The following is a 22,687-nucleotide window of genomic DNA, read 5'->3' as shown; positions in this document are numbered from 1 at the left end:
TCTGACGGAGACCAACGGACGCTGGCTGTCAACTCATTGGCATGAGCTCCCCAACCCGTGAGGGGTGCGTCCATCACGATCGTCACCTCTGGCCAAGGTTGCCAAAACAGAGCTCCCTTCATCAGATTGCCTTTGACGGCCCACCACAGAAGATCCTGTGCGACCGAAGACGGAATCTGAACGGGATCCGACATCCTGCCGGAGAACTGCAACCACTGCATCTTGAGAGCCCACTGCAGAGATCTCATCCGCAGCCTGGCCTCTGGCACCAGGAAAATGCAGGATGCCATGAGGCCGAGCAACCTTAAGAACTCGAACGCCGGGAGACTCTGGGCACGTTGAAATTTGTCAACCATCTGCAGAATGTGATGAGCCTTCACCTGGGGAGGCGAACACTGCCCCAGGGATGTGTTGAGCACTGCTCCGATGTATTGGAGCCACTGGGTAGGTGTCAAACGGGACTTCTTTAAATTGCGGGAGAAGCCCAGCTTGTGAAGGGAGTGGCAGGTGACGGACAGATGATCTAGGGCTTGCTCGGGAGAGCGCGCCCTGATCAACCAATCGTCCAGGTAGGGGTAGACGTGAATCCCCCTTTCCTGAGATACGCTGCCACCACCACCATCAGCTTGGTGAAGACCCGCGGGGCGGAGGTCAATCCGAACGGCAGGACCCGAAACTGAAAATGCGAGTCACCAACCGCGAACCTCAGGTACTTCCTGTGCTTGGGATTAATCGGCACATGAAAGTAAGCATCCTTGAGGTCGAGAAACACCAAACAATTATGAAGTTGAAGGGCCTGGAGGACGTGAGATAGAGTTACCATCTTGAACTTGTCCTTCCTGAGGAGCTTGTTCAGCCAAGTCCATGATGGGTCTCAAACCGCTGTCTTTTTTCGGGATCAAAAAATAAGGGGAATACCATCCCTTGTTCCTCTCTGCTACAGGCAACAGTTCTATGGTGCCTTTCTCCAGCAGGGATAGGATTTCCTGTATAAGGAGCAGATCCAGGCGCTTCAAAGAGCGCTTCCCCGGTGGATTGTCATTAGGCCTCTGGCGGAAGGGAAGACAATAGCCATGGGTTATGACCTCCAGAACCCACAATTCTGAAGTAATGGCTCGCCATTCTCCAAGATGCTGCGCAAGTCTGCCCCCAACCGGCGAACCATGGGACATGGCCTCATGACTGAGCGGATGTGGCAGTGCCTGAGGGCAAAGAGGCAACTGCCTGAGCGGCTTTGGCACCTCGAGTACCTTGCTTTCCACCTCTGGTACTCCTACGGTGGCCCCTTTGACTGGCAGCTCCTCTCGATCTACCAAAGGTAGAGTAGTACCGAAAGGAACCTCCCCTCCATTGCTGTCCCCTAGGACGAAAAGGTGGTTGTTGACGTATTGCAGCGCTCAAAGACTTTGCTGCAGCTTTGGAGTTCTGCAACCTCTCAAGGCTCTCGTCAGCCTTGCTGTCAAACAAATGGACACCATCAAAGGGCATGTTGAAAAGCCAGGATTGCACATAAAGAGCAAATCCCGACATCCGCAACCATGCAAACCTGCATATCACGGTGCTCGCAGCCATGGACCGGCTGACACAGTCTGCCGTGTCCAAACCCGACTGAACGGATTCACACATGGCATCCTTGCCATCTTGCACGAGGGCTAGAAAACCATCCCGTTCTTCCCCTTCAGGAATATGCTCAGCTGCCAAAGATGCACAATTCCACAGCATGTGAGTGAATCTCGCCAAGGCACAAACTGAGTTGGCTGCCTTTAAAGCCATACCCCCAGATGAAAATACCTTCTTCGCCCAACCATCAAAGCGCTTATCGTCCCTAATCAGGAGAGATGGTAGGGTACGCAGCCTGCTTTGCGGGGGCCGTAGCCGCCTGCACCACCAAACTCTCCGGAGTAGGGTGTGTCGACAAGTAGCAGGGGTCACTACTGGCTGGGCGGTATTTTTTCAGAAGCAACTTATTCACTGCCGAGAGACTCTCATGAGCAGTCCAAGTCGCCACCACCCTTCTTTGAAATGCCACGTGAAACAGTGGGTGGACCTTGGTTCAGGATGTCCGCCAGATCATCCTGATCAAAATCAACAGGTGGAGCAGACCACCCCAAGTATTCAGTCACCCTTGAGATGAGACGCCTATAGGAGGATTTGGCATGCGTCCCAGGCTCAGGCCTGCCAAATTCCACCTCCGGAGAGGTGTCAAGACCACTGGCGTCATGCAAGGACTGACTGAGTTCCTCCATCTGACTGTGCCCAGACAAAAGGTCATCAGGGACATCAGGAGGCGCAACCATCTCCTCATCAGACCCTTTCTCCACCTCCGAAATATAATCCAAAGGTTGGAACAAATCCAATCTGGCAGGACGAACATATTAGGGCTCAAAAACAGGCCTCACAGACTGAGAGCCTTCCTCTGAGTTTCCACAGCCCTCCGGGGCACATCTGGCAAATCCTCCACAAACGGCGTCAACGTCAACCGAGGCACCAAAGGCGTAGACTTCTTTGAGGACGGAGCCCCGAGAGTGTCCCTCGACAGACACGGCACCAATGGCGTCAACGACTGCTTCAAGGGCGGAGCCCTGAGAGCGTCCTTCGACAGACACAGCGCTAATGGCTTCGACGCCTTCCTCGAAGGCTTCACAGGTTCCGACAGGCTCCATGGCGTCGAGGACCGGGACCTGGATCTGGCACGGGCATGGTGATCTCCATTGTCCGAGCGGGACCTCGACGGCTCCCGATGATCGCACCGACCGCCCAAGCCCGAAGGCGTGCGAGTGGTGGACCGAGCCTGTTCCCTGCCGGCTTCTTTTAAGGCGTGGCCGGAACTGTGCCTTGCGATTCAAAAATCGCCATCATCTGCTGGCAGAATGCATCCCATTCGGCCCGCGACGAAGACTTGGTGGGACAAGTCAACCGTCTGGTGGAGTCCTCCAACAAGGACGGGGAAGGCGACTGGTGACGGCGCTTCCTAGAATGCCTCGAAGAGGCAGAGGAATGGCAGGAACCACTCCGAGACCCCCTGGATTTTCGCCGACGCAGTGTCGCCCCTTGAGTCATCGGTTGAAAGCCCAGCAGACTTCGAATTATGGGGCTTAGACACTCTACCTACCTTTAATTGCTTCTTACATTCCCGCAAGGCCTTAGACATCAGGCACTGGCAATCATTGCAGTCGTCGGTGGCATGGCTTTCGCCGAGGTACCAAAGGCAGATGTCGTGTGGGTCAGTGATGGACATTTTCGAACTGCAGTCCTGACATTTTTTAAAGCCTGACTTCGGGTAGTAGAAGAAGACGACATTGCTATCGAAGAGAAGAATCGAGCGCGCTGAGATTCCGAAGCAAACACGTTTGCGGAAAAAAACGGAACTGAGGCTACGGGTGCCGTGTGTCCTATATATAAGATCCGGTGACATCGACCCTCGACGGAGGCCCTCGAGGAACAACATATGAACGTCATCGACGAAAATGTTCCGAAGCAGCATAGCGGTGGTCATTACCGGTCATAGATGTGGAATAGGTCGGAGGACACAATCCCCTCGAACACCCCTTGTTGTAAAATGCAGGGAGAGAATGTAGAGGTTGTGCTGTAGTTCCTGTCAAATACGGCGAACCTGGAAGCAGAAGACAAGTCGACCACTGTAACCGCAACCGAAGAGGATGAGGAAAAGCGGCTGAAACGATTTCCAGCGACAGGAGAGCCTGCTGTGTAATCAGAGCCTGCTGTAGCCCTTCATTCCAATCGACCTGTAGAATTTGAAATGACGACTCTGACCCAAAGCCTGGCGAGACCCACTAGACTCATGAAGACCTGCATTTTGAGCCATCCCACGCATTGCTGTAATACCCCAATACCCTGGGACCTCAAGCCACTGTGCAGTGCATGGTCTTCTGAATTCCGAATCTCACTGAAACTTCGTGGGCATCCTGATGGATCTCCAGAGACACGGATCGAGTCCGAAAAGTCCCCTCAACAGAGTGCTGGACCTTTGTAATGATGAGAATTTAACCACGATTTTCTGTCTTCTTCTGTGCTCCTTGAAAAGGCGCCAAATCTGCAGAACCGCATTCAGCTGTGAGGAAAACCTTGCCTAGCGCCTTTTCCATTCATCCCTGATGCAAAGTTACTTCAGAGGTCTTGTTTTCAGTCACCACGACAATGAATCCAATGACCAGGTATTTGGCTGCAGATCCTGACGTCGTCCTGCTGCAAAATCTTCTTCAATGCCGAGGTACTGTGTTGACTTAGGTATGTACTTTATCTTAAGTCTGTTAGGATTTCTGTGTAGCTGTGGGGTGTTCTGTGATGGGGAGGCCTCTCATCCAGTGCACCCAGTTCCAGTGCTAGAATCCTGCTAGGACGTCTTCTGTGAAGCCCCTGGACCCTCTTCTAACTCTAAAGTAAAGTACTCACCTGTTTGCAGAGTCTTCCTAAGGAACTCTGGCTTTTGCTACTTAAGAACCTATCCCAACACTGCTTGTTGGGCACTAGATCCTAGTGAACCCCCTTCTGCCACTGAGAACACTCAAGCTCCAAAAATAAAGGAAAGACTCAAGAGATTGGGACTTTTGCTAGAAAAGAAAATACGTGTTTAAAGGTTACTTACTTGTAAAAGAGTTGGTTGGTAACTAACTCTAAGAGTGAACAGTTACAAAAGTTCTTAGTTACCTTGGATGTGTGATGCACTATCCTTAAATGTATGGTTAACATCTTCCTTTCCTTAGAAACCGTTTTGCCATTCTAATAGAAAGTATATGTGAAGGTATATTACTCTCCTGTGATTAGGTTCTTTCTTTTCCCAAAAGTAATGTGTTGGGATCACCATATTATTCCTGTTAGGATAATTGTACAAGTGTCCCCCAACTGTGTCTTGCTTCTCCTGACTTGCTGCTAGCCTGTCCAGAATAAGTCTATATTAGGTTGTTGCCTACATAGAATAACTTTGAGTCATTCAGTAAAGTGTAACATTCATTCAGTAAAGTGTAACATTGGGTTGCGCTTTCCCTGTGCTGTTGTAGACACACTCACATAGAGTCTTTGGTTCCAACTGCCCCTCGTAAGTCATACATAAGGTACTTGTCTAGCTGGGAAAGATCTAACCTGGATTTAATCATGAGTTTAAAAAAGTATATGGGTTTTACTTACCTTGAGTTAGCTGTGTGCCATCCCAAAAATAAGTTACAAGAGTTACTGCTTATCTCAATCCGTGTCTCATTGATCTCAAAAGCACCTGTAATTGAATATTACATCCTTAGGCTTTACACACCTAGTATAGCTGTGTGTTATCACAAAAGTAGTTATAGGTTTTTACTTTACCTGGAATAAGTGTTCCACTATTCACAAAACATATACGGTCCTGTTGACTGATTATGTGATTTCTTACTGAGAGTTGTTGTACAACTGGTAGGGTCTACTTCCCTGGCATTACTGAATGTAATTGTGAAAGTAACCATTGGTTTTTACTCCCCAGGAATAGGTGTTACCTATACTGAATGTGTATGAAAAGGTTTTGACCTCCCTAGAACTACTGTTAGGTGTTCCAAATAAGGTTTATGCTTTAGTCTGTGTACCTTCAAGTATAGTGTTGTGGTTATATAATTGTGATTACATATAATGTGTGATGGTTCTCATTTACCCCTTTGATTTATCTGGGCCTACCTGTATTTAAATACATTCTTTATGTTTACAATACATAGTGTTTCAGTGTGTTTTTGGACCATTTGTATTACAATTTCATTTGTACTGATTCTACAGCCCTCTCTACCTCCTAAGCTAAGCCTGGCTGCTCTGTCTACGCTACCATGAACTCAGGTGCTACAGCCTTATACTAAGAGTGGAGTCTTGTACTGCCTCAGTTGAATGGTTTTACCAAGCCCTTAGTTGGACTTCAGAAAAACTGTCGTAACACTCACTTTAAATGTCCAGTCCTAAAATGAATGGGGCGTTGTGCCTGTTAGGGAGATTTATCATGTTTATGCTTCATGCCCTCTCCTAGTGAGACCCCCACGCCGAAGCACTTTTTGCTGAACTTCTGGACCTTTTCTGGAATCCTGAATGAGTGGAGCCCTTTTCCAGTCATTCATTCTTATGGGCTCTGTCTTTTGAACCTCTATTCTTTGTATTGTATCCTATCAAGTCAATTTTCCTCCATAACTCTTAAAGGCATTTGTATTTTACAATTGCAGCAAACACATCTCCTTATTGGCAGTGTTGCTGGGTTTGAGATGTGTTCTTTATCCTACAGCAACTACAGTTGCTAAGGATAGAATCTTATAGTCTGAGAGATTGGCACACACCACCTTATGTAGAGTGCCAAAGGGATACCTAGTATCCCCTTTCTCTCTGCTCCTGTGACTTTTTAGTCACAGTCAATCTCCTAGTTATGGCTAGTGGCAGTGGACGTGTTCTACCAACTATTGTGTAATTTTTCTACCGATGGCCATCTCCATGGTCTCGGTAATGCACAATAGGGGCATCCAAGTACTAACTTGGGGCCTCCCTTCTTTTTTTTGCCCTTACTAGCGTGGTTATTCTTTGTCAGCCCCTCGTATACCATTCTGGAAGGGGGAGATATGTGTGTGTGTGTGTTTTGCCTTTGGTGGGAACCCTTGGGTGTCCCAGTCTAGGCTCCAGAGTGTCTGGGCAGGCAGGAAGTGGGTAAGGAGTTTTCCATCCCCCCCACCCCCATCCTTTGTCTGCCAGAGTGCCTGAATGGGACCAGCTCCCACTGGGGGTTTGGCCGATTAGACAGCCATGCACCCCTTTCTGTAAACTGCTGAGAGAGATTGCAGAGGAGTCAGTGCTGGAACTGTACAAAAGGTAAGGCTCCTGGAGTGAAAAGCAAGTCGACCACTGGAAGCTGAAGTAACCGAAGAAGAAGACGACGACCATAGAGGCTTGCAGACCCTTTGCAACTCTGAAGTGACCATTGTTGTCATGACCCCATTTTCTGTGCGACAGAGGAACTCCAAAGAGGATGACTCCTTCCCTTTTGCTGGTGGGAACAACCAGTCCCGAGACAAACTTTGATTTGATCCATCTCCCGAGGTCCGGTTGGTTTCCAGAGATGCGAAGCCCCAATACCAGGAGACCTGCTGCCCATTTCGAGTGCACCATTGTGGAAAGGCTGAATCCATCCAAATCTCACCTGATCCCTCATGGACACTACAGAGATCCAATCCAGCTCACCCAGGCCCCCTCATTAGAGTGCGGGACTGCAGGAAGCGAAGAAGATTGATCGGGCGAATCGTGTCCTTTGTTGGTGCTGCAGAAAAGGCGCCAAAACAGCAGAGTGAGCAGAGAAGTTGTTGAAAGTCATGCCACAGATCCTCCCTCGAGACTGCTGTTGAGATATCCCGTCCATTGTCCCGCCTTCAGTCATCAGACCAAGGAAACCGGAGGTCGGGTCCAGAGCTGCAACATCGCGGGACATCCACCACGAACATTTTCTTCTAAACTAAGGTACTATGGGGGAAAAGGTATTGCTTAACCGATTCCAGAAAGTCGCTTCAGAGCATTGGAGTGCACCTAGGGGTGTCCAGGGCAACCCCCACTTACCTCTGACTCAAGTCACTGCCTGTGTCCCTTCTTGAGAGTCCTATTACAGGGCCTCCAATGTTGGTTAAGCCTTCTTTCTTCTTCCTTCCTAGAGACTAGAAAGTATCTGCAGGAACATTTCACTTCTGCTGCTTTGCAAGACTTTAAGCCATTCCGAACTGCCTTTTAGCTAGAGTTGCGTTTTTTACTTTGAAAGACTTGCTGAGCAGTGAAATTTCCTCTAGAACCTGAAGCTCTGCTAGGATAACACTAACCAACGGTTTTCCTTCACAAAAATCACTATCTTATATGTGTATGCAGGCTTAATACAATTACTGTATTATTTTGTGGGTGCGCGGTATTACCGACTGAAATGTCAAACGCCTGTAACAATTGCATGCGTTCAGCAACTACTAACTAAGAAGTGACAATTTGAAAGTATTGAAAAGTATACCTATGTGTGTTGGTTTATTGTGCTAAGTATTTAACAATGACTCTTGTGTAAATACAATAAATCTAAATGTGAATATAGATTTATTGTGTATCTTTAAATGTGCTTTACTAACTGGGTTCAGTGTACTTACCTACAGCTCACATCTTCCTCTTAAGATAAGCTGACTGCCCTGCCACTCGACCAAGGTCTCTGAGTAGTACAGACTGATAATAAGAGTTGGGGATCTTCAAACCACTGGGATTGCTTACTAAAGTCTTACCTCCAAGTGGTACTTTAGGAAAACTCTGCTAACACTGGTGCTACATCTGGTGGTATTTGTGTAAGTCGGTCAACATTGACTCCTGGCTGTATTGTATTTCAAAGAATCCATCCTCAAGGCTACTATACTGTAAAGTACTAAACCATGTCCACTATGGAAAACTATAAGGCAGTAAACTCTTATGACTCCGACTGTGGAAAAACTGAAATAAATGTTTAAGGATAAATGTCTTAGCACTAAAGGGAAAAAAGCTGAGTTAATGCAAAACTTGTTGGATTAGAAAACTGTGAGTAGGCCTATAACCCCTATAACACCTACTCCCAGAACTGATCTGGAAACTAATGATGGTCAGGGTTTAACCCTTAGCCCTCAACTTCTAGTCTCAGGAGGGTGGCTCAGGGGCAACATGCTCGCCTTGGAAACAAGATGACGCTGAGCAACACAGGTTCGATCCCCGGGTCCGCGCTTAGAAACCTCTGGGTATTAAGCGCATTATAATTAACCCATTACACTTACACTTGCAGAAAGTGAGGCTGATGCTGATATGGAAGAAAATGTGATTGTTAATCCACTTCCCAATCCTCTGACATCACCCCTACATTTATCTAACATATCAGCTGAGCTGCTTCTAGAGATAGAAAAAATGAAAAGGCAGTTTGAATTTACGAAACTGGAGATTCAGTCTGAAATGAGAGACAAAGAAATGATGAAGGAACTGCAACTCAGGGAAAAGGAGATACAGCATAAGCTAGACATGAAAAAGCTGTCACTTGATTCCACTTCTGTTTCAGAGTCCTCATGGCCAGACCACTCAAGGAGCAGGAAGCCTCTTCTCCCCAAAGAGTTGGTGAGTTTGTATGGTGCAAAAACGGATATTCTTGATTGATTTAAATTTACATGTAGAGTGCAAGGTATATGTGAAAGTGGGTTTGTTCCATGGGTACTCTCTAGGCTCCCCCAGAATGGCTGTGATGGAGTTGAATGATGCCAATAGACAAGATTACCAGTTGGTAAAATCTGTGCTCATAGCCATGTTTGGGAAGACCCCTTCCCAATACCTAAAAGGGTTTAGGCACCACATGAAGAGAGATGGTAGCTTGTGGGCCACGTGGGTGTGTGAAAGCCTGAAAAAACTTAGATGAGTGGATTAAGGGCTACAAGGTGAGCTCTTATGAAGGCATGAGGTCTCTCTTCAAGCTGGAAAGTATTTTTGATGATGCCTGTTCCACAGAACTGAGATAGCACCTTGCTGACTCTAAGGAACTGGACCCCAAGAAGCTAGCAGTAGCGGCTGACTTGTGGGTGGCCAACAGGGCTACTCGCAAGGATTCTGGGGCTCTTCACAAGAAAGGAGATGGGAAAAAGTATAAGGAGGATGAAAAGAATAATTCCAAAAATCCCCCACCAAAAGAGGGACACAAACATAACATGGATACATATCCCCTAAGCAACCTTACAGCGCTAGTGAAACCTATGGACCCAAACCGGAGGGAGGTTATCAGAAACCCCCATTCCAAAAGTCCTTTGGGCAATGTGTGGTTTGTGAGTCTGGTGACCATGTGAAAGGAGATACCAAATGTAAGGGTAAACCTTCAGGGATTCCCTCTGTCAGTTTAGCATTCCCACATGAGGTGGATATACCAATGCCAGGGGGCGATTCACCCACAAGCTGAAGAAACCAGTGGTGTTCAGGTTAGAGTTTCTTTAGTATCTCTGGGATTGTTTGAACAACAGAACATTGAGGTCTATAATTCCATTCCTGATAATACTAAATATTATCTTAAATACAGCGTACTTGTAAATGTTCGGGCCAGCCCTGCCATTAGAGACACTTAGGCCTGTATAACTGTGGTAGATGAACGTTTCTTTGAAACTGAGGAAGTTGGTAAGGCTCCCAAAAGGCTTACCAAGTTAGCAGGAGGACCAGTCCAAATGTGTCCCATACTATCAACCATTATTAAATGTAATAATGTAAAAAGGAGCTCGTTATCACTGCTGGAGCAGTGACTCACTGCCGGATAACCTTGTGCAGGACTGCACCAAGGTATGTGTGCCACAGCAAGCCTTTCTGGGTTACTCTTAGCGCGCTAGGTGCGGTAACCATCCACGCTAACTTTCGTTTTGAAAATATTGTTACTCAATCTGCTTGCGCTTACTGCACTGCCCATCTGCAGCAAAGCTGTGGCTGACCCCCTGTCTGAGCCACAACCACTTGAGAGCCATTGTACAACACAAGGCTGAAGCCATTCCAAGATAGCCGCCGTGCCATCTGAAGCCTCCCCTCCTTTGTGATTATTCTCCCGACCAGAGGCGCCGGATGATTGGCTGCTCCACCCTACTTCTCCACCGATCAGGCAGCGGGAGGCGCTAGCCGGCCCTTTCAGGAAAGGCCCTGAGGGCAAGGCCAACAACTGTCCAGAGACTGCCCTGAGCTGACCAGAGCCCAGGGCCATACCCCCTGCTTGTTTTGAGGCTGTGAGTAACTTATATTTGCCTTAGGCTATACTACCTGCTCCCTTGCACCCTATCCTCTTAAACAGCTCTCCTCATTGCCTTTCTAGCACCTGCCTTGCGCTGCAGTCACTGCACTGGACGCTAAGGGTGCTTAAACTCCCACAACAGTGCGCCACCCTAGTCTGCCCTATGTTCTCCACACACTGATGGGCATCCCTACTATGCTTACTATGCCCTCTCATCCTTTGGCAAAATTACATCGTTGTGTTTTCTGTTTATACATTTTGATCTTGTGTCCCATTGCATTTTAAGTTAGTGCCTTTTTGGCTCCTCCTGCTAATCTCGAATCTAGGTACCCCTGATTCATGCATTTAATTTGTGTCCCATTGCATTTTAAGTTAGTACCTTTTTGGCTCCTCCTGCTAATCTCGAATCTAGGTACACCTGATTCATGCATCTAATTTGTGTCCCATTGCATTTGTGCCTTATGGTTGCTAACAGACCACATTGATTGTTGTGTTGTGCTTTATGGTCGTCTACAGACCACATTGATTGTTGTGTTGTGCCTTATGGCTACCCTCTGACCACATTGAATCGATCTGTGTTGTGCTTCTGGTCGCTAAGAGACCACACCTGCTACCCTGTGTACTAGCGACGCCACCCACATCATGTATTGGTGCCTATCGACTCTCATCCACCTACTGTAAACATACAGTAGACACTGGACTAGTCAACCCAACCCACATTCTAATCAAGACACATTCACTAGCTCATGTATGGTAACCACCACCCTCTCCTCGTTTCCCAGCACCATTACACCTGCAAATCCGTACTTGGATGATCCAGCACTCTGGATACGCCACTTTGCTACTAGACCAACACCCAACCAACCTTGCACCATCGCTATTAGAAACACTAGACTGAATTCTAGAACTAGACTACCTACTTATCCATGCTCTCACCACCCTAGCCTATTGAAAAGAAATGCTAGATTGAATTCTAGAACCAGCCCACCTACCTCTCCTTACTCTCACCACCCTAGCATCTTATCCAGAAACTCTAGACTAAGAGCCCGTAGCATGAAACACTTGCATATTGACCATAGCCTTGGCAATTCCCATATTGACTCAGACAATCTAGCTCACAGCCTTCGGCATAGTCGACTGATACCATCTGAAAAATCTCCCAAAAAAGACAAACTAATCAAAGCAGCCTTGGTGAATGCTAGGTCTCTTCCTGCCCATGCTCTCGACATCGCTGACTTTATAACTTATGAAAATCTTGATCTCCTCGCAGTCACAGAAACTTGGCTCAATGCTGCATCCGGCCCATCTCTGGCCCTCGCCATACCTAATGATTATGCTATCATTAGATCCGATAGAAACACCACTCAAACGAAGGGAGGCGGACTCGCCCTCATATTCAGAAATACCTTCGACATTAAAGTCATCCAAGACGCTCAAATCCCTTCTGCTGAATCCCTATCAATTAAACTACCTCTTTCACCCAACCACACGGCAACCGTGCACCTTATTTACCGTCCACCAGGACCCATTTCCTCTTTTATAGAGGATATTGCATCACTTATAACCATAAATACCAAACCTAATTCTCAAACAATCTTACTTGGGGACTTTAATCTTGGTTTCAACGACCCTAAGGACTCTAACGCCCATAACCTAGCCAACACCTTATCTGAACTGGGTCATACGCACATTATCCATGAATCCACTCATATCAAAGGCAGAACACTAGACTGGCTCTCCCACCTCAACTGCTCTATTGACCTCCTATCCAATGACCCTTGCATCTGGTCGGATCATCATAAATTAAGCTTTGCTATCAAAGCCAACACACCCCTCCCGGTGCCTATCATCGCCCCTGCCACCTGCACGAGAAACAAGAAAGATATTACTCCTGACAAACTCATACCTATACTACTCCCTATTTTGAATAATATTGATTCAGATGCTGACCCCACAGTCTTAGTGGATACCTACAACCAGGCTATACTCAAAGCACTGAACTCCATTGCCCCTCTAAAATTGCAGAAACCTAAACCACAGCGACACCTTAACACCTGGTTCATGCCGTAGTTAAGAGAATTACGCAAAACTAAAAGAACCGCTGAGGCACATTGGAAAAAACACCCCACAGTATCCAATAAGACTGAGCTAACCCTAGCCTCCTCTAGCTACAAAAAAGACATACTTCTTGCAAAAAAAGATAACCTATAATAAAATGATTACACAAGCGGAATCCAACACAAAGGAACTCTTTAAGATTTTGAAAGAACTAGAATCCCCCATTGCCCCCATAGACAAATGTGTTACTGACACACTATGGTGTAGCAATATTCAGAAGGCCTTATTAGATAAAATAGCTTGCCTACAATCCAAAATCAACACAAAAAAATCCTTACTACTAGCTGACCCGGACTATAAACAACTACCAAACAAACCATCTACCTTTAAATCAACCTGTAAACCTTTCAGCTTTTCACCCCTCTCAACCTGGGAAGTAGAAAACATCATCAGGAAACTTAAACCCTCAAACTGCCAAGGTGATGCCTGCCCTGCCCCGATCATCAAAGCGGCCGCGCACGACCTGGCACCATTCAGTACCAGCCTCATCAATGCCTCCTTCAAATCTGGAATAGTACCTGACAACCTTAAAGACACTTGGGTCATTCCACTTCTCAAAAAACCTACTCTTGACCCAGCCAACCCGTCTAACTATAGGCTGATAACGACTGTACCGTTCCTATTAAAAATATTGGACAGAGCACCCTATTTACAAATACAGGCCTACTTAGAATCAAACAACCTCCTAGGACTTAGGCAATCAGGCTTCCGACCGAGACACGGTACGGAAACTGCATTAATAGACCTCACTACCCAGATCCAAATCCTGAAAGACAATGGCAAACTCGCACTCATCTTACTGCTTGACCTGCCAGCAGCTTTCGACCTGGTCAACCACCAAACACTCTGTCACCATTTGAAATCTGCAGCACACTTTTCAGACGCAGCCACGGCTTGGATCAGTTCCTTCCTGGCGAACAGAACCATGAGGGTCTTCTCTCCAACGGATTCTGCCGAACCCTTACCAGTACCCTGTGGAGTCCCGCAAGGCTCCTGCGTGTCCCTGACACTTTATAATGTATTCACAAAACCCCTCTTCGATATCCTTGACTATCTGGGTGTCACGTATACCAATTACGCGGATGACACCCAGATACTCATTCCTATCACGGGTGATTACGAAACTGACAGCACCACCCTTAATGAAATCTCTCTGTAATACAAGCATGGATGGCACACCATGGACTGTGTCTCAATGACAAAAAAAACAAGTTGATCATCCTGGGCACTCATGCCAAACTCAAAAATCTTAATCCCTCATTCAAAGCCTTTACCATAGATGGCAATCTCATCCCTGTGTCAAATAACACTAAAACCCTTGGTATCTACATCGATGCCACCTTATCCTTCTCCAAACAAATCAATGCAGTAGCATCATCAGCCGCATACACCTGTAAGCTGATCACTGCATGTAGACCGTTCATCTCCGCACCCAATTGCATTACTCTTGCCCGAGCATTAGTCCTATCCAAAATAGACTACTGTAATGCTCTTTACTTGGGCACTTAGTCACAAAAATATCAACACATTGCAAGTAGTCCAAAACAATGCCATCAGGGCTGCCCTCAACATTCCCAAAAAGGCACATATATCTGAGACCAGACGTAAACTACGCTGGCTCCCTGTCGAGCATAGAATATCCCTTAAAACGCTGGCCCTTATACACAAAGCCAGGGCCAACCTTGCGCCAGCATACCTTACTAACCAACTTACACCCCACACCTCTTCAAGACCACTCAGAGCAGCACAAACTAACACCATGACAATACCGAGATTCAAACTTCATAACTCGGGTGGAGCTAGCTTCCCTGTACAAGCTTCCAAATTATGGAACACTATCCCTGCGCCCTTGCGAGCAGAATCCTCATTCAACCTGTTCAAACACAAAGTGCTGGCTTCACAATTTGGATTCTATGACAGCCTAACCTCCTGATCCCAGCACCTTAGACTGCCGCCGGCACACTTTGTAATTTAATGTATATTTGTACGCACTTGCAATACTATGTTTGTACCTATCTGTAACTGTAACGTAACCATTGTTGACTGCTTTAAATTGTAACTGTAACCAGATCTAACTTACGCGCCCATATGCCCCCAGGCCTGGCTGCGCTTTATAAATAAATAAAATACAAATACAAATACAAATAATGATATGACTGTTAAGATCACTGAGTGTTCAGTCTGAAGTGCCAGGCAGGGTACTCTTGGGAAATGACTTGAAAGCCCTGGGTGTAGTTTCCAGCAACCCAAATGTCCCTTCTAAGAAGAGAAGAGAGCTAACCAGGAAGGCAAGGGAGGCACACTTAAGAGACCTTCCAACTGAGACCAAGAGGAGACCCAGAGTCTCCAAAGTAAAGAAGGGCCCCAAGCCCAAAACTTTCACAGGGAAAATGGTTCTGACAGAATAATTAGAGGTCACACATGTGACTCCCCACTACCAGCTGAGGCCGAGTTGGTGCCAGAGGAATCCCCTGAAGAACCCTCTGCTGATGAGTCAGAAGAGGAGGAGATTCAACCCTGTATGGAAGATCTGGATCCCAGAGACCATCCAGAGCTGCAGACTTTGCTTGAAGAAGGTGGACCCTCAAGGACAGACTTCAGTAAGGGACAGAGAGAGGATCCCGCTCTAGGTGGTCTGCATCAGCAGGCAGCTTCCCAGAGTGAAGGGCAAGACCCTCTAAAGTAAGTCTATGAGGTCTGATCCTGGGGCCCTCAGGAACTGGTGATACACCAAGACTCAAATTCCTACAATTGCACATGACGTTCCCCTGGCTGTTCACTCAAGCTCTAAGAGGACCAAGGAGAGGATATCATTGTAATTCTAGTGGCCCAAGATGGGTACAGAAATTGGGAAACATTGTAGGAGTTGCCACACTTGTCATTTGTCTGGTAAAAGTGGAGCCAGGAAAGTGGCACCTTTAGTGCATCTCCCAGTTGTGGTAGTTCCTTTTGAGACAGTGGGGATTGACATTGTTTGTCCCCTAGACCCTCCAACTTCTTCAGTCAACCAATTTATATTGGTTGTTGTGGACCATGCCACCAGTTACCCTGAAGCTATTCCAATGAGGACTGTTACTGCCCAGACAGTGGCTAAGGACCTACTTGGTATTGTACCAGAGTAGGATTTCCAAAGTAGGTTGTGTCATACAGGGGGTCACATTTTATGTCCCACTACATGCAAGCCATGTGGAAATCCTGTGAGGCCACCTACAAGTTCTCAAGTGCCTACCACCCTCAAGCAAATGGGCTGTTAGAGAGGTTTAATAGAACAATGAAGAGCAGGATTGAAGCTTTGGAAGTACCACTTAGAAGAAAGTTGGACCTTCTTCTTCCATGACTTATTTTTGCCTATAGAGAAGTTCTTCAAGCTGGATTGGGCTTTAGTCCCTTTGAGTTACTTTGTGGTCATCCTGTCAGAGGCCATGTGACCCTGATTAAGGAGGGTCTGAAGAGTGCTCCTTCCCTGAAGCCAGTAAGGATTACTGACTATGTGCTAGGCTACAGACAGAGGATGGCACAGATGACGACAGAGGTTTCTGAGAACTTGAAAGCTGGTCAAACTCTGGTCAAGCATTGACATGACCAGAAGGTGAAAATGTTGGAGTTTACTCTAGACCAACAAGTTCTCATCATCGTTCTAGTAGCTCTTACAGGACAAATGGACAGGACCCTTCAAAGTTGTGGGAAAACATGCAGGTCATCTATTTGGTGCACTTGGGCAACCCCAAAGAGGCCACTAGGGTCTATCATACCAACCATCTGAAGGCCTATGCTTCCATGCTAGAGATAGGAGTTTTGCACTTAGCTTCTGATCAGGAATAGGAGGATAGTGAACCTCTCCCAGATCTTCTAAGGGGAAACTGTTCTGATGGGTCAGTAGAAGGGGTAAAACTCTCTACTAATCTGACAATGCAGCAACATTGGGAGTGAAAAGATTTGTTAACTCGCTTTGACCCTCTTATCATTTACACCAGGCTTGACCCCCCTGGAGCCAACATGACATTGAAACTGGTGATAGTGTGCCTGTTAAAGGCAGGGGACCCCAATGGTCCCCAGCAGCACTGCCAATAAGGAGCTGTCTGCTGCAATAGTAAAATACATCTGCCTTTAAGAGTTATGGAGAAAATAGACTCCATAGTACAGGTAAAATACAAAGAATAGTGTTCCAAAAGACAGAGCCCACAATAATGAATGAGTGGAAAAGGGCTCCACTCATTCAGGATTAAAGAAAAAGGTCCTGAGGTCCAGCAAAAAGTGCTGGGGTCTCACTAGGAGAGGGGTTGAAGCATAAAAATGACAAATCTCCCTAACATTAACTACCTATGGTTCTTTTAAAGTGCTTTACATAGAATTTCTATTGGATGCCAAACGTGTTCACAACATATCTTAAGTTCTGCAATCCCAACCTATGGGCCACCTTATTCGACCCAAACACACACGCCAACACAAACATCACTTTGCCTGCTTTTACATCACCCTGCCCCTATGTCTGTGCCATTTAACTCACCTTCCCATCCCTCTTATTTTCTCTCTACTTCTTTACCTCTACAGACTACATTCTGGATTCCCCAGGCAAGTCCACAATACGGCTACCTCCAGGAAAGCCACATTCTGCCAGACCACTGCAGTGGTGATTTGGCACAGTACAAAAGCTTGTACTGTAACATAAGTTGATGTTTGTGCCAATATAAACTATACATTTCCTTGTGTCAGAGACAATATGCATGCAAAAGTAGCCAAACTGTTTTAAGGCATCACACATTCAGAAAGAATACATCAGCAAAGTATTTTTTTGTAGCTGTCATTTCTAATTAACTTAATGAGCCTATGTGTACATACCTTCAACTTCAGGCTTGATAAAGGCAAAAAGGTTGAGTTGTGCAGGAGTTTCAATTAATGATATAGCTGCTGGTTCCAACCCAAGCTGTCTAGCCCTCTGAGCCTTGGTGCCTTTGCTTCCGGTTTTAAATGGAGCATACTGAACAAGTAAACAAAGTATTATTTTGTTAAAAAAGGACAAGATTACTGCTTTTGTAAACATGAATACTATGCCAACGTGATGCATGTTAAACAAAGTATACTAACCACATGCTCGACTTCATCCAAAGTTCTGCTGTTCAAAAGGGCTGTATGTAAAAAGTCATTTAACTTTCCTTCTTTTTTTAGCTTTTGTATTGCTATGTGAGCCTTCTTCGCGACAGCGCTGAAAAAAAATATGAATGTTTTAATCGAGTAATGTATTATCCAACAACTCAGTCATAGTTTAAGGTCACACAAGTGAACACAAAGTTTGAAACGTACGTACGTCTACACATTCCTACAATGAGGCAGGCAATTCAACATGTTCAGTAAGAACATACATTTATTTATAATGTTTTCTAGAGCACAGGCCAGGCACCAAGACTTTCAAGTCCTTCACAGTGACGCAAGTAAAGAAATCTTTGGAACATGCACAATTAGTTTTAGGTAAATCACAAAGCAGCATAACTATCTTGCAGATTAGTATTCGTGTGAGAGGTGCCAGGTGAACAGTAACATGGGCAGTGCCTTTCACACAGGCCAACATCTTTCTTTTCTGCCATATTCCCTTGCACACACCCACTTTAACCACTGCCCACATTCCCACCCCTCCCCCGGAATCCTACAACACAGTGGGAGGTCATTGCTGTAGAATTATCTCCTTAAATATGTGTTTACTTAAATATAAAAAAAAGACCAATAGCATCTCTGATTTTTGCCGGTTGCTGTAAGCATTAAATGCTTGGGGCAGGCTTAACCGGGCAATAATGGTGATGAACATTGTCTGTCACCTCAGGCTAGTAGGCAATTATCGTCCCGTACCACTTAGGCAGTAACAATATTTGAAGAAAATTAACAATACAGGGCTGAGTCGCCTTTGGGTAATAAAATCTGGACTGACTATTCTCAGAAGGAATATGTAGAAAAACGAGAGATCGCTAATCGGAAGAAATGGATGGACCCGCTGTTAGGGTGAATTCGAATTTCTGTGCTAATTCCCTTCAACCTTAGAGACCCCCCAGCTCTTTTGCTAGTCTTTAGGACTTTTTAATTTTAACCCTGGAGTGAGTGAGGCCTTTTTTCTCACTCTCTGATGTGTTTTGACCTGATTTGGATTATGTGTTTCCTCTGTTATTGGAGTCTGACAAACTCTTTTGTATGGTGACACAAAGCACCTTCGTGCAGTGTCACAGAAAAATCCTTTATATTTCTAATATGGTTTAAATACCTTTTCTTGTGTGAACTACTGTTCCAAGAAAAGTAAAGTGAAATTGACTTTACTTACCTTTTCTCTTTGTAGATCCAGCACACACCATCTTATGTGAAGTGCTGGGGTGTCACCTAGTAGCCCCTTACCCTACCTACTTATATAAAAAATGTGATGTTACCCTCACTACTTTAAATGGCTGGTGGCAGTGGTTTAATTTTCCTACCATTGTGCTTTTCAACCGCAGGCTCAATCCTCAGCTGCAGTATAGCAACCATGATCGGTTGTAGGTTGTAGGTGAAAGGGTAGAATGCAATTGTTTCGAGACAAAAGGACCGGAAAAAAAAAGGCGAATGTACGTTTTTTTAAAAATACATTTTAAAAAAGACATTCGACTTTTTTTTTTCCAGGTCCTTTTTTTTCTAAACTATTGCATTGACCGGACACTACCATGATCATGTTGTCAAAATGGTCTCAGTCTTCTTTTTTCGCCATTTTCTGTTTATGAGGTCTTTCTTGGGTTTTACTCTGCGTGCCAAGCCAGGTATGAGCCCTTTGTTCGTTTTGCCTTTGGCAGGCTTCTGTCCTGAAACCCGCCTCTGGACATTGGTATTATTATCGCATTTGAGACTGTGCATGATATATGATGGCATTACATTTGGTGACTAAATGGTACACTGAGGCATTAACTAGCATTGTATGGTATTACTATGGCATTTGAAGATGTGCTTTGTATATGATGGTAGCGCCAGCACGGCTGATGCTACAACGTTTAATTTCAAAGTGCTACCGAGACAAAGACAAAATAAATTCTATAACCAAATAATATGGTATTGTCAATGCTTACTTTTTCATTATTTATCTCCCTCTTCCATGGCATTTATATATTTTTAATTCTTATTAGCTGCTGCCCTCATGAAAGTGGCAGACTGACAATCTGCCTTTATTATTAAGTATTTTATCTTCAACGTTGACTAAACTCATTCAGAAACCCCCTAATTAGCTCCATCGCTGCAGTGCCTGGCTCTGCAGCAGACAAGAGGCAGAGCCAAGGTTAGGCCAAGGAGGATGGAGGAGCAGGGGCCACCAGGTGCCCGGGGACTGTATAAGACGTATCCCTGGTTTTATGAGTAAACTCGGTTCGGTCCCCCAGTGGATCAGAGAGCAACTAAGATGAGATCGGCAGAAGGAGAGGGCCAAAGGTGTAATGGTAAAGTGGGTAACGTTCACTAAACGAATACTGGTCGTATAGGTGATTCAAGTGGTGGTCTAGTATCCTGTTTTAACAACCAATTAGTAAAAATGTAAACAAGAAAACAAGGCTTATCTAGAAAGTACATACAGTTGTGCTAGATTTTGCACACATTGCGTTTAGTTTCTTACCATTGTTCTTCCAAAGCTTGGTGCATTTCACGCAGAGCATCAGCATCCATATTATTGATAAGCTCTTTTCGATATCGGGCAATGAATGGAATTGTGTTTTCATCTTGGAAGAGGTTTATTATGTTGGCACACACCCACATTTCAACATTTGTTCTTTCTGACAAAATCTGGAAATAAATGTACATTAGCTAAAAGTTACTACTCAGTAATTAAACATATGCAAAAAAGGGTTCAATGCAATTTTGAATACTACATCAATACTTTAAATTGGAAAACATTAACCATTATTTTAAAGTTAAGCACCCAACAAGAAACATGGATTTATATTTGGGCAGCTGATATACTCAAGCACTCAGCATAGACCTTATGAAACACCCCTTACAGTGAACAAAGAACTGCTGAGCATCTCAAATAAAATGTGTTTCCATTGAACTTTGAAATCTTATAATTCTGGGTAAAGGAACCTGCTAGGGACAAGTAAGTTCTCCAAATGAATATGACATGGCTGCTAAAATGTGTCCTTCCTATAACGTGTGTAACTATAAATCAACTTTGTCACCAGCAGTAGGTGCATCTCATTTACCTTAAGATTTCAGTTCTTACAAACCTTAAGGATACGCCAGCCCATATATCAGGAATGAAGCACAGCCTGATTCAACAAACCTATAATTTCCCAGTGAATATAGCACATTAAATATGAAAAGATGCACTAGACTGGTAGAACAGTAGTTCAAGCTGTGCTATTGTGTTAAATGCCTTTTCTTAAAACCAAATCCTGTGAAACCCCATGAACTGGGGGAATTCCATAATTGATGTTTGGATGGAACATCATGGAAGACACTGTGAAAAGTGAGATGGCAAACACTGATATGCAATGGGAAATCTCCTGATCAACATTCTCAATGTATGCGCCACCCTTCTTGCTTCAACAAGAGTTATTCCTACCCCCGTTCCAGCTTAATGACATCAGCTCTGGACAGCACCCCAGAACCTCTGACGAGAGTTCCCATCTATCCTCTTGTAGCACTGTCAGTCACCACTAATAACGCCAACTCTCCACTTCAGCACAGTTGTGCCAGGGAGGTTTCATATAGTTACTGGAGGAAAGTGAGACCACCAGGGATTGTAACCAGAAATTACAAACATATGAGGACATTACTAAACATTGTGAATGTGGGACACGTTTTTCCCAACCCTGTTCAGGTTGCCATTAAGAAACTTAAACAGGTTTTAATTTCACAAAATGTAAGGTATAGTTCGGATCAATCCACATTTGGTCTAGTCCAATAAACAATATAAACCTTAAAGAAAATGGATGATACACGGGTTTGACCCTGAACGGCTTACTAGGGCTACCTTGACCTTTACCACTGCTACTCGTTGTCTTACTCCATTTTCTTGGGTTTAAGGCTTTCTCCTGTGAGATTCACAGCCTCAGAATAACTTTCAAATGCAGTACACTAAGGCTATCTGATTCAACTAGGGTTAAGTGATTTCTGAGTCATATGTGGAGGCAAGGCAACTATCTCCTGTGAAATGCAAACATCTTTGGCGCACACGGCGAACTCAAGGAGTTTCTAGTTCTTAAACAAACCTGCACATTGCAGTCATCACCTATAAACAATATGAATTTCATTTCTTGGGGGTCTTGCCTTACCAAGCACTGATGTCCATATTTATTTCTCCTAGTCATCCAACTACAGCAGATACTCCTACATTATTCAGAGCATTATGAAATAGTGAGAACTTCATACCTGAGCCAGGTCCCAGTTCATTTGCGCTTCACCAAGCATTTTGTTGCTATTTATGATACGTCTCAATGGAAGTCCATCAGGGTGTAATGATGTCTTCAGTTTTTTTTGAGGTGGTTCACCAAATGTGAAATCATCTCCCGGGCTTTCTGCTTTCGTTCCCATGCCGAAGGGCCCACTGGTTGAGGGCATTTCATCATTACTCAGGTCGGCCTCTTTCTTCGTTTTAGCACCTTTTGGTTTCCTTGGCTTTGGTGTAGCTGCCTTTCTCGTGACCGCTTTCTTTTTTGGCGTTGCCTCTGGCTCACTTTTCAACCCACCTTGAATGCTTTTCAAGTCTTGTTCAGAAATAACCATAGATAACCTCTAAGAAAAAAAAACAAATATGTTGAAAAGAAAGACCATCAAATACACAAAAGACATACTTTAGAATATTTCAAATATAGCAAATTCCAAAGGCAGAATTGTCACATAGATGAT

At 45.1% G+C, this 22,687-nt stretch overlaps 1 protein-coding gene across 1 annotated transcript in view; it reads right to left on the bottom strand.

The window, feature by feature from the left end:
• The window catches only part of SRBD1 (S1 RNA binding domain 1), a 1,352,005-nt gene that overhangs the window by 1,048,522 nt on the left and 280,796 nt on the right, over window positions 1–22,687 (bottom strand). Inside the window, exons 5-8 of the mRNA XM_069608446.1 lie at window positions 22,211–22,573; window positions 20,457–20,623; window positions 17,933–18,050; window positions 17,687–17,825 (exon numbers count right to left, since the gene is read on the bottom strand). Coding sequence (XP_069464547.1) covers window positions 17,687–17,825; window positions 17,933–18,050; window positions 20,457–20,623; window positions 22,211–22,573 — 787 coding nt within the window. The remainder of the gene's footprint in view (window positions 1–17,686; window positions 17,826–17,932; window positions 18,051–20,456; window positions 20,624–22,210; window positions 22,574–22,687) is intronic.

Source organism: Ambystoma mexicanum, chromosome 4q (assembly GCF_040938575.1).
Source record: "Ambystoma mexicanum isolate Mex_15411 chromosome 4q, UKY_AmexF1_1, whole genome shotgun sequence".
In the NCBI taxonomy this organism is placed as follows: Eukaryota; Metazoa; Chordata; class Amphibia; order Caudata; family Ambystomatidae; genus Ambystoma; species Ambystoma mexicanum.
Note: the sequence above shows the minus strand (reverse complement) of the source record. Positions and strands in the feature narration are given on the sequence as shown.